The sequence below is a fragment of the Liolophura sinensis genome, chromosome 6, assembly GCF_032854445.1.
Source record: "Liolophura sinensis isolate JHLJ2023 chromosome 6, CUHK_Ljap_v2, whole genome shotgun sequence".
Taxonomy (NCBI): Eukaryota; Metazoa; Mollusca; class Polyplacophora; order Chitonida; family Chitonidae; genus Liolophura; species Liolophura sinensis.
The window spans coordinates 79246613-79260010 of record NC_088300.1 but is presented as its reverse complement, the minus strand read 5'-3'; the positions used below and the strand labels follow the sequence as shown (position 1 = coordinate 79260010).

At 37.7% G+C, this 13398-nt stretch overlaps 1 protein-coding gene across 2 annotated transcripts in view; it reads left to right on the top strand.

Annotated features, from left to right (window-relative positions):
• The first annotated feature begins 4990 nt into the window (after positions 1 to 4990).
• Positions 4991 to 13398, top strand: part of LOC135468797 (uncharacterized) — a 41101-nt gene continuing 32693 nt past the window's right edge. Inside the window, exons 1-3 of one of the 2 annotated variants that reach the window (XM_064747220.1) lie at positions 4991 to 5475; positions 10888 to 11080; positions 13306 to 13394. In XM_064747220.1, the coding sequence (XP_064603290.1) occupies positions 5427 to 5475; positions 10888 to 11080; positions 13306 to 13394 (331 nt within the window). In that variant the 5' untranslated portion in view covers positions 4991 to 5426. Of the gene's footprint in view, positions 5476 to 8008; positions 8031 to 10887; positions 11081 to 13305; positions 13395 to 13398 lie in introns of those variants that run through there. The other variant, XM_064747221.1, reaches the window with a different exon arrangement.

Sequence of the window (13398 nt, the reverse complement as noted above, 5' to 3'; positions counted from 1 at the left end):
TTACAAGGATAACAATGACTGTACAACCACTGCCCATACCTATCACAAACCTTACAAGGATAACAATGACTGTACAACCACTGCCCATACCTATCACAAGCCTTACAAGGATAACAATGACTGTACAACCACTGCCCATACCTATCACAAGCCTTACAAGGATAACAATGACTGTACAACCACTGCCCATACCTACCACAAGCCTTACAAGGATAACAATGACTGTACAACCACTACCCATCTCTATCACAAGCCTTATTACAAGGAAAACAATGACTGTACAACACTATCCATCCCTATCACAAACCTTACAAGGATAACAATGACTGTACAAGCACTGATCGTACCTATCACAAGCCTTATTACAAGGATAACAATGACTGTACAAGCACTGATCGTACCTATCACAAGCCTTATTACAAGGATAACAATGACTGTACAAGCACTGATCGTACCTATCACAAGCCTTATTACAAGGATAACAATGACTGTACAAGCACTGATTGTACCTATCACAAGCCTTATTACAAGGATAACAATGACTGTACAAGCACCAATCGTACCTAGCATAAGAATATTAAGAGTTTCTGTATTTACCATATGATTATTTTTTCAGCCAAACCACCGAACCATGTATTAAGTCCGGTAATAAGTGTATAGTGTTCATGTATAAAATCTGGACTATATTTAGCTATGACTGTTTAATGCACTGCCTAAATAGTTGACCCCTAACAGCCTTATTAGTATACTACAGGCATATGCTGTATAGCAGCATACACATACGACCTATGGTCAAACAGCTGACACTATTGGAGTCAATCACAGGTAAGGTCGCTTGTAAAGATTTTATCTGTTTGGAATATATTTACTCAAGAGAAATTTTTAACTTCAAATACAAATAAATTCAGCAGTACTCATGGACCTAGGCAACATCTAGGCCTACATGTACAGCCATGACAGAACTGCATGAATACATGTTTGGCTGTATACATGAAAGTTTTTCAGTATAACCTAAATGAAGATCAAGTGAACATAAATAATCTGGTCTGATTGTCAGAAAACAATCAGACAACTACACGAAACTTCCAAATATAATAGTCTACACATGTATGACGTGATATCAAGAGAAAGTCACAAGTTTTGTCAATGATTGTCACACACAGCCCCATATTTACGTGAGCACGACAGGCCTTCACCTGCTTGTTGTGCTACGTTTGCTGGGTAATCCTGGCATATGACTTCTTTATCAAGACACCCTACAGAGGACTGGCTCACTCCTTACACATGTACATATATTTATACCACAAATGTTTCTGCCTCACCTTTCTCACGGATGACATATATCTGGTAACATTTGTGCAAACAAACACAGCATTCACTTAAGCCTTGCCCATTAGTTCACCACTTTAAGAGATTAACAATCAAATAAGGTCATTAGGTCAGGTGATTCACTCAAGAAGTCTAATAAAACTAGTGATGAGACTTATGATAATAGCTGACAATAGCAGGCACCAACACAAATGAGATTTATTTATTTATTTGTTGGTGTTTTACACCATACTCAAGAATATTTCACTTGCACCACATCAACCAGTATCATGGTGGGAGGAAACCAGGGGAAACCCAAGACCATCTGCATGTTGTTGGCAGGTCTTCCCATGTACGGTAGGAGAGGAAGCCAGCATGAGCTGGACTTTAGTCACAGCTAGCGTATTGGTGAGAGGCTCCTGGGTCATTGCACTGCACTGGTATACTAACCGCCTTGGCCACACAAGAGAATTCAAGTCATTACCAACACATAACACAACACTAACCCTCAAAGCATTACCTGACACTGGAGAACAAGAACTCAAATCATAACCAACAAATAGGAGAACAAGAACTCAAATCATTACCAACACATAGGAGAACAAGAATTCAAATCATTACCGACAAATAGGAGAGCAAGAACTCAGATCATTACCAGACAAAAGAGAACAAGAACTCAAATCATTACCAGACACACCACAACAAGAACTCAAATCATTACCAACAAATAGGAAAACAAGAGCTCAAATCATTCCCAGACACAAGAAACCAAGAACTCAAATCATTACCAGACACAGGAGAACAAGAACACAAATCATTACCAACAAATAGGAGAAGAACTTGAATTATTATCAACAAATAGGAGAACAAGAACTCAATAACAAATACGAGAACAAGAACTCAAACCATTATCAGACAAAGAACAAGAACTCAAATCATTGCCAGATGCAGGTGAACAAGAACTCAAATCATTACCAACAAATAGGAGAACAAGACCTCAATAACAAATAGGAGAACAAGAACTCAAACCATTACCAGACAAAGAACAAGAACTCAAATCATTGCCAGATGCAGGAGAACAAGAACTCAAATCATTACCAACAAATAGGAGAACAAGAACTCCATAACAAATAGGAGAACAAGAACTCAATAACAAATAGGAGAACAAGAACTCAAACCATTACCACACAAAGAAGAACAAGAACTCAAATCATTACCAGACGCAGGAGAACAAGAACTCAAATCATTACCAGACACAAGAGAACAAAAACTCAAACCATTACCAACCCAGAGGAGAACAAGAACTCAAACCATTACCAACAAATAGGAGAACAAGAACTCAAACCATTACCAACAAATAGGAGAACAAGAATTCAAATCATTGCCATCAAATAGGAGAACAAGAACTCAAATCATTACCATTTCAGAGGGCAACATAAACTCAAATCACATGTATTACCAACACAGATTATAATTCAAACCTTTATCAGCTATGAACTTTTACGAAATGAAAATATCCATTTATTTATTTAAATTTGATACATGTAGGTGTTTAATGCTATGAAAATCAAAAATATTTACATTATGGCCGCTAGCATTATGGTGGGAGGAATCTGGATTGGGGGGAGGGGGCAGGGGGTACACCTCGACCATCCACACACTGCTGTCAGACCTTCCCACACAGGACATGAAGATATTACACAATAAATAGGTTTGCTGTCAGGAAATTTATGAGATAATCTACACATTGCAAATACAATCACTGGAATATCAAAATTTAAATTTGTTTATTTGATTGGTGTTTCACACCATACTCAAGAATATTTCACTTATACGACAGTGGCCAGCATTATGGTGGGACGTGACCATCTGCAGGTTGCTGGCAGACTTTCCCACATACTCAAAATAGTAAATCATGATCACTATCAACATGCACAGAGATATTGAAGACATCAAGTATGGTTATCAATGAATGTATAAATCTTTTAAAAAGAGAAATTTTCCAGGAATGTTTGCAATGAACATATACACTTGTTTTTCCACCAAGACACTACAACCACATGAATATGTTTCATGGACATAAATATTTAGGGGTCTACACTAGTTCCTAGTGGGACACCTCTTGAAATCGTTCGGACTATTAATATTATTCTTAGTCATAAATTGCAATATCTCAAAAACTATAAAAGGCAGAAAAAACAAACTTTGGAGTCTTAATAAAGATCATATGAAGCAACTTTTGACGATTAGTGCTGTTTTACCAGTCACATGATTTAGCCGTCATTTTGAATTTTAGTGATAAGCTTAAAAAAATCTTCTCCAAAATGGCTAAGCCTATTGAGATGAACTTTTCGCTTACAGTTTTAAGATGGACAGCCCTACCCATAATGTTAAAAGCTTTTAGTTTGGTATGCAAAACTGACCAATAAAATTGGCTCAAAAGTAGGTCAATTTATAAAACTGCTTAAAATCATAAAACCAACACAATGTCTGGTGCCCCTTGACATTACCATTATAAATGTGCAATAAATATTTTTGTACTTTTGTTTTTTATTTTTGTTTTCATGTTATGACCAAAAAACACCAAAAATTTCACAAAACTGTCCTGTGTACATAACACAGGAGCTTCGTGCTAGACTGCATAAAACCACTGACTGCAGTTTACTGTGGGAACAAGGGTCAGCCCTCCAACAATGTATTCTTTCTCCCTTTTGTTTTTGGCTGTCAGCTGAAAATCAAAGCCGCCTAATCTCTATGCTAGCCTTAAGTACTTGGTCCATTGTAAATGACGCCGAGCAGTCCAGGGGTTCAAAACCAGTACATTCCTTTCAATTTTTTTTGTGTGTGTTTTTTCATTATCCTGAACTTTATAAACACCAGGCTACCAGACATGGTAGAAGATAAGTGGTGTGGACCCTGGCAATGCTGTTGGATTACAGCTTTAATTATTTGTTTTCCCTATATTATTTGTTCAGAAAATGAGCTAAATGAAATCAGATTAGCATTCCTACATCAATTAATGATGGACGGGTAATACATTGTACAGATGTTTCGAGATATTATGGCAGAAATGGTAATCAAGTTATCATGGCGGAAGTTACAGTTTATGTCAAACCACAAACACTACATGATCTGCCACCTATACAATAAAATGTGTCACAGGAATGTTTAAAAGGAACTTCTCTTTTTGTTTTCAGGGGGGGAGCATGGGTTACTTCCTGACAAGACACCCACACACTGAGGTCAACAAGTATGCAAGGTCATTCTTAGCCAATCAAAAGAGGGTAAACTACACCATGGTTTTCCCACTGTAGCACAAAATGAAATAAGGGTAACCTAACCAGATGTACTCCTGTATTAGCTGGTGAACTACATGTACTCCTGTTTTATCTGGTCAAGTACTGCCGTATGAGCTAAATGAATAAAAACAGGAATCACCCACACTTCTGAAAAGCAGCTAAAAGGACAACACCTGCATGAGTCCATACAATTACCAGGTAAGGCAACTCCACACACTGGTAAGGCTGATAGTAAGACACACAACAACACTACTGTACACATGTATACAGTCAAATCAAACACCCAGTTTCAATCACTCCTAAACACTGAACTTCAACATAACAAAAATCAGCAAAAAATAGTACTAGAAGCACCTTGCCTTTCTGCGGCTAATAACCAAAAAGCTTAACTTAAAACTTTTACAAACTAAATATAGTGCTTGTAAAAGTAACTAAGAGCTTTAACCACGGAACATTACAAAAGTTAACACATATCAAGGATTAAAAGCTGAGTGAAACATGTACGAATACAGGTGACTATGTTCTGGTAATCCTCATGAAATTATGATGAAATCTATGGCAGTGTTAATACACATTTAACATTCATGTCAATGTATCTGGATGTTTACATGCATACACACAACATATCAATATCCACAGCTCTAGTTTCACTATGTACCTTCAAAACTGGACTAAAAAAATTAAGAAAAGAGTGAATGTAATGTTTTTCTGAGTGTGCACACATGTGTCTGTTGTACGTGCATACAAGATAATGTGAGACACTGTGTAAACCTGACCCTACCAGTTCACCCTGAGGCAGCATCCTCACAACACATAACAATGGCTGCAAGTGCACAGAATTTATTGGAACCTTTGGATTCTCTCTCAGGTAAGTTTTAAGTTTTAATTTCATTTTTGCACAAGTGTATTTTCTTTGAATGCATCATACTTTAATTTATTTTTTTTGATTCTCCAGTGATAAAGCTATCAGATCTTCAATCAGCAGGGTTTATTAAAACTGGCCAAACCCTGATTTGATGAAAAACAAATGTGCTTAAGTCACCATTTTGACATCAGAAAACATTGGTGAAATATTAATGACAAGTACATGGAAAGGTCTGCCATTAACCTGCAGATGGTCGTGGGTTTCCCCTGGGCTCTGCCCGCTTTCCTCCCACCATAATTCCGGCCACCGTCGAATAGGTGAAATATTATTGAATACGGTGTAAAACATCAATCTAATAAATAAATAAATTAATAAATAAATGTAAATAGTAAGGACAGACATTTTCCACTAAAGGACTGGCATGTACATGAACATGATCTTAAATCTGGACATTTCCTGTCCAATACTGAATTATCACTGTAACCTTAGTGTCATTGAGACACCCTATTCTGAAACCTTAACATTAGAGAAACAGGAAAAATAAGAGAAAAAACTGGAAATGTTATGATTTCTGGCTATTTCTATGACTGTGGCTTATTTTTAGTATAAAGACAGAGTTCAGTCATAACCAAGGGAAATAGCCTGAGTTTTACTGATAAGACTTGTTCCAAGAGGAGGAACGCTGTTTTGAGAATAGTGGGCACTAAAGTTTTACTGCAAGTTCATGTACTCTCTGGATTTTATACTTAAGATTACTGTTAACAAAAAATGTAAGATTACAAATCTTGAAGAGCTTTGATCTGTGTGGGATAAATGTACATACGTAATGGTAGTTGTCAGAGGATCTTATATGTACACTGGTTTTTCTTTTCATCTGACTGTTTTGTTAACACATTAGTCATATGGGTGGAAGGCATGAGGTTTCCAGTGAACTTCATGTTAAACTACACAAGATAGGATCCTCCATCAGCACTTATTTTAACTGCCACCAATTAAGATGCCCAAAACAATTAGGGATGACTTCCCTTTCTAAGTACATGTATGTGGTGATTTCCTGTTCTGTACTGAAAATGCAAAGTTCTACATGTAAAACGTGAAAAACAGCTATTCTGCCAATTCTGTACTGTCCCTGCAGTTCTCATTTTGACACTATGTATACATATCCATTCAACTTAAAGTATCTAAGCTGGTCAACCACCTAGGGCTAATTTGTGTGTGGAAATTTCCGTGGAGTAAAAAGCCTGCGCCATCCTAAATTGACCAGAGGCTATGTGACAGTGGATAGACTTAATGATTTGGCCAGGGAGATTTGACCAGGATATTATTGGGGCCAGTGACCCAAACACTCATTCTGTAGTTACACTATACATGTACATGTAGATACATGTACTATACTCCTAAGCACTTTAAGTATTACCATGAAAGCTGAAAAATGCATGAAAAGAGATTTTTACTTGGGCAATCTCTGGATAAACAGAGTTCAGTTTAACTGTTAGACTTAACATTCTGGTTGTGAAGATGGGATATTGTGTAACCAAGCAGCCACATTAATTCCTGTGGGATATATTCAGGTGGGATTAAAACCATTCAAATTCATAGTTTCGTGCACCCAGGTTCCTCGCAAGTAGCAGGAGGTGATAAACAACTTGAAACTACAGTTTCTTACCTATAACATTATGTTCTTCATCTTTTATGCTAAAATGTCATTTAAGTTAAATTCGATTTGCTTTCACCTCCAGTACTCTAGTCAGGAGACTAAAGAGTTCACTGATGATTGGCTCAGAGCTGCTATGACATCATTGCAAAAGTATGAATACAATGTATTTCTGATGCCTAGACCAATTAAGCAATTCCATACAGACACGGTGCAGCTGAATGCCAGTTCATGTAGGTCTTTACAAAAGATGTAGAAAAAACTCCATTCCATTTCCAATCTGGCTTTATCACAGTACCAAAGCAGGCTTTGTTTCTACCCATGCTTTGCAACAATCAAATAAAAGAAGTTGCAGATATCTGTGACAAGCCACGGCACCTCTCTTACAAGATCAAGTAATGCATGTGCATGAATTGAATATCAGAAATGAAAAATAAGGAACGAAGGCATTCATCTTGCAGAATTAACTTATTCAAGTGAGAACCTGCGAATGGTCCAAACCGCGTATATGGATGGTCGGAGAGATTGTTCGCTATCCCCAACACTATTTTGATCATGACTGATAGCCTTTCGATACTAGCCTTTGTTGGAATTGTACACTTGTAACCAGTAGGCAGTGCCCGTGTCCATGTTGTTGTTGCATTTCCAGTGTCAGACGCTAGCAGCCTTTTATTTATCACCCAAAGGAAAGAGAACACCAACTTACCAGATATTCGCTATGAAAGAGGTCATTGCATGTGCGCACGATAACAGAAAACCTTTCACAAGCTTCGAAATCGATGTAACCGGAACACTGCTGAGTACACCGCGTAGGTCACCTAGCCGGAAGTTGTCGATGTCGTCACCCGTGTGGTGGTGTTGTTGTTGTAGCTGAAGTACCGTGAGAACAGCATGGCGCAGGAAGGTGGGATATTTACTGTTTCTGTAAACTGGGTCAAATTAGTTATGACAGCTTTTCGTTTGACATCGGAAGTGTGGTTGGTGACATGAATGTCACTTTTTATGAAAGTTTTGTCACATCAAAGATATATATATGTTCACTGACAAATAACAAATCGCGGTCGAAGATAAGAATATCTAAGTAGACAGAACAGTACAGTTATACTTGCTAGCAGCTAACTTAGCCTTTAAAGTTCAGGACTTCGGAATGTCATTTAAACACACATAGAAATTTGAACTGGTTTTAATTTATCAAGGACCTCCTGGAAGAATTCAGTGGTAGTTATCAGTTTTGATCTGTTCTACAAAGTATTTATTTATTCTCATTTGCTTGAAGCAGCGTGATGATGTCAATGAAACTACTGTGGTGATATTTCGCAATGTCAAAACCATTAACTCCAAAATACCCGTTGAATGATGGGGTGTAAATAGTCATATTTTATATTGCACATTGTGGTGTGTGTCAGACATGGGTGATGTGAAATATATTAATTTTCATGCATGTTGCATTTGCAGGATGCTGATCCCTAGATTTAGAAACCTGTGATGAAACATGTACATGCAGAGGCAGTTATATTCCACACACGAACATTATGAAAGTGGTGGATTTGTTTTGTTTTGTGAGGAAGGAAGTAAGGGGAGATTAAGAGAATTAGTTTCAATGTCAGTGCTGAATAATTGAGGAAAAAGGACCTGATGCTACAATGATACCACTGAATTTATTTTTTATATTTAATTTTTTTTTCATACATATTTAATAGTAGTATTTTAAAATAAGAGGGCAATATCATGTTTATTTCAAAAATTCAGAAACCATGAAAGCCTTCAGAAAAGCTTCTTTTTGAATATTCTTGATTTTTTGTATGTGAATGTAAGTGCCTTAAGTGCAGTCAATTTATTTACTTATTTGATTGGTGTTTTAAGCTGTACCGAAGCATATTTCACTTATATGATGCCTGCCAGCGTTATGGTTGGAGAAAACTGGACAGCGCCTGGTGGAAACCCATGAACTTCTGCAGGTTGCTGCCAGACCTTACCAAATATGGCCATAGAGGAAGTCAGCATGAGCTGAATTTGAACTCATAGCAAGCGCATTTCATGTACCTGTAGTCCCTAATACCGTAACCTGTTGGGATTTCAGATCGAGCCATTAATAGTTTCATGTACCTGTAGTCCCTAATACCGTAACCTGTTGGGATTTCAGATCGAGCCATTAATAGTTTCATGTACCTGTAGTCCCTGATACCGTAACCTGTTGGGATTTCAGATCGAGCCATTAATAGTTTCATGTACCTGTAGTCCCTAATACCGTAACCTGTTAGGATTTCAGATCAAACCATTAATAGTTTCATGTACCTGTAGTCCCTAATATCGTAACCTGTTGGGATTTCAGATCGAGCCATTAATAGTTTCATGTACCTGTAGTCCCTGATACCGTAACCTGTTGGGATTTCAGATCGAGCCATTAATAGTTTCATGTACCTGTAGTCCCTGATACCGTAACCTGTTGGGATTTCAGATCGAGCCTTTAAATCAACTTCTGCTTCACCACCAACAGGTTCTGTCCATGGGATAATAATTAAAATTTGAATTCACAAATAGGGTAGTGTTTGACCTCATTATGATGGGCCAGATGAAGAACTCTCACAGGCGTCAGGCTTTATTTACCAGCTACAGTAGCTTCATGCATGGTTGTTTCTTGCCCTCACTGGTTTCCTCTACCCATGGACCTATGTGGCCATTCAACTTCATAAACATATATAAAGTGAAATATTCCTGAATATGACACAATACACGGATCATGAATCAGGTAAATAAATATTATATAAGTAAAAGAAATCTAAAATATGAAGTAAGGCTCATCATAAAACTGAAAACTGGGCAAAAGAATACTTTCATTTTTTTTTTCAGATTTTTTTGGAAGAGTGTTGAAATGCATTCAGATATTTGAATACTAAGGTGGGCATTATGAACCAAACTGACAGTATCTAAGAACTCTGACATAAAGTCACCTTTTTTCCTGATGTTCACCAGAAGGAAGGAATTTTTGGGAACATCATTTCAATGATCTCATGGGTAAAAAGAGTTATTCCAATAGAGCTGGTAAACTTCTGTGATGTTAGAGCTCTTAACCTGGGATAGTATAGTTCATAAAGCCCACCTTAAAATTCAAATGTTTTCTTTTCACAAAAATGTAAAAAAAAATAAATGAAAGTATATTTATGCTTATGTTTTAAGTGGTCTGTTTAGTGATGCCAACTTTGATTTTTTTGAGGTTTTTTCCTTTAATGTGAACAGAATTACATATACGTACGAGCTGGTAGAAATTTTGTTTGTTGTGTTGGTGGTAGCATACAGGCCAGGTCTTCAAGAAATATACCTAGAGTGCTACAGAGTTTTGCACCATTTGTGAGGACACACATATAATGACTACCCCCAGAAGTTTCTCGGCATACAATCTTGTTTACATGTACATTGTATCTCTCTTGTGGTACGTATTCATCTGTGATTGTGGATGTCCTCCTAATGTCATTCAGGAACTCTTGATACGGTTTAAGTTTACCCCAAAATGCCACCACTTATGTTTTTCTGATACTTTGGAAATTGATCAAACTTCAAACGAAACTCCTAATTGTCCTTATAAGGTGGATAAATCAGTTAGAAACAAGCAATAGGTGCCAACTGAACAATGCTGAACTTTTAGTAAATATGGTACTGCCTTTTCCTTTAACTTCATGTTTCAACAAAAGAAAGCTGTTGAAAATTACATGGAAAACAGTGTGGTGAAGGAGCTCATGTTGTTGTTGTTATTTGTGTTGTAGATGAAGGGGAAGATGCCCTACTGGTTGGTATACTGCTGACCAGTGACTGTGATCTGTCTCGTTACAGCTGTCTGGGTCTGATACAGATAACAGATTATCACTTGTCCAGATCACGGCTGGACGATATGAGAAACCTGATTTGCGCCCAGCTCAACACAATCCCCTCACAGTTTGCTTTTATGTCCACACAAGGGTGAGTGACTTGCTATCAGCATTTGCTTTTATGTCCACTCAAGAGTGAGTGGCATCCCTTCACGCTTTACTTTCATGTCCGCAAAAGGCTGAGTGACCTCCCTTCACAATTTGCTTTCATGTCCACACGTGGGTGAGTGACCTCCATCCAGTTTGCTTTCATATCCACACATGGGTGAGTGACCTCCATTCAGTTTGCTTTCATGTCCAAACATGGATGAGTGACCTCGATCTAGTTTGCATTCATGTCCACATGGGTGAGTGACCTCAATTCAGTTTGCTTTCATGTCCACACATGGGTGAGTGACCTCCATCTAGTTTGCTTTCATGTCCACACATGGGTGAGTGACCTCCCTTCACAGTTTGCTTTCATCTCCACCCTTCACAGGCTAATGATATTGATACTTGAAGAGCAGAGCAGAAACTTTTGAAAGTATCCACCGATGATGTGCAACAAAAGCTAGGTAACAAATGTGGGAATTTGTGACGATGAAATGGAGGTGTACTTGTATATCCTTGATGTTAACATCAGTTATCCCGCTGTGTATGTGTATGTCCTTGATGTTGACATCAATTATCTTGCTGTGTTTGCACATATCCTTGATGTTGACATGAATTATCCTGCTGTTTATGTGCATATCCCTGAAGTTAATATCAATTATCCCGCTGTGTATGTGCATATCCTGGATGGTAATATCAATTATGTCGCTGTGTATGTGCATATCCTTGATGTTGACATCAATTATCCTGCTGTGTATGTGTATATCCTTGATGTTGACATCAATTATCCCGCTGTGTATGTGCATATCCTTAATGCTGACGTGAATTATCCCGCTGTGTATGTGTACATCCTTGATGTTGACATGAATTATCCCGCTGTGTATGCGCATATCCCTGATGCTAATGATTTTGATACTTGAAGAGCAGAGCAGAAACTTTTGAAAGTATCCACCGATGATGTGCAACAAAAGCTAGGTAAAAAATGTGGGAATTTGTGACGATGAAATGGAGGTGTACTTGTATATCCTTGATGTTAACATCAGTTATCCCGCTGTGTATGTGTATGTCCTTGATGTTGACATCAATGATCCTGCTGTGTATGTCCATATTCTTGATGTTGACATCAATGATCCTGCTGTGTATGTCCATATTCTTGATGTTAACATCCGTTATCCTGCTGTGTATGCACATATCCTTGATGTTAACATCAGTTATCCTGCTGTGTATGTGCATATCCTGACATCAATTATCCTGCCGTGTATGTGTATATCCTTGATGTTAACATCAACTATCTTGTTGTGTATGTGCATATCCTTGATGTTGACACCAATTATCCTGCTGTGTATGTCCATATTCTTGATGTTGACATCAATGATCCTGCTGTGTATGTCCATATTCTTGATGTTAACATCCGTTATCCTGCTGTGTATGCACATATCCTTGATGTTAACATCAGTTATCCTGCTGTGTATGTGCATATCCTGATGTTGATATCAATTATCCTGCCGTGTATGTGCATATCCTTGATGTTGACACCAATTATCCTGCTTTGTATTTCCATATCCTTTATGTTCTCATTATTTACCTCTAAGCCGACACTTACCTGTAGTGAAAGGTGTGGTGACCGTGCAGAATAACAAGCAGAAACAGCAGTTGTCAGGCACCTGAGCTAGACTGGTTTAGTTTTAGCCTGTAACTAGTATCTGTGTCTGGGTGTGGGTCGTTCATGCATCCTGGTGTAGGGATGTGACAGGTATAAATACTTACAATAAAGGTCATACACTTCAGTAAACATGGGGTTAAGTTAATGCCCAGGTCTTCTTTTATGTACCCTCTAATTCGGATCTCGCTTGAAAAATGACAAGTCCTTATTATCTTCTGTTCTATGATGTGTTTTTTTGTTGGTATTAGTGAGAATCCCAACAGGACATTCTTTCAGGCTGAATGTATTTTCATGTGTTGTCATCATATCATTTTGTCAGTCTAATATGTCAATGAGACAGTCACATCTTTGGTCTCATGAAATGTTCTTTGTACAAGTGTGAAAGAATGAAGAGTGAACTATGCTGATTTGTAAAAATCTACATACATTTTATGATTGACTGTTGACTAGAACATTGAACATTATTTAGTTAGTTCAGTCAGTTGACACCTCAGCGGTCTTTAGCCAGCTCTAACTACTGTACATGTATCAGTGTTATAACCAGCTAGTGATTTATGCTGTAGGTGGCCCGTAACGCGTGAACAAGAGAGATATGTCTATGCCAGAAATATTGTGTCCGAAAACAGCACACTATCCATCCAAAGAGTGTATGGTAA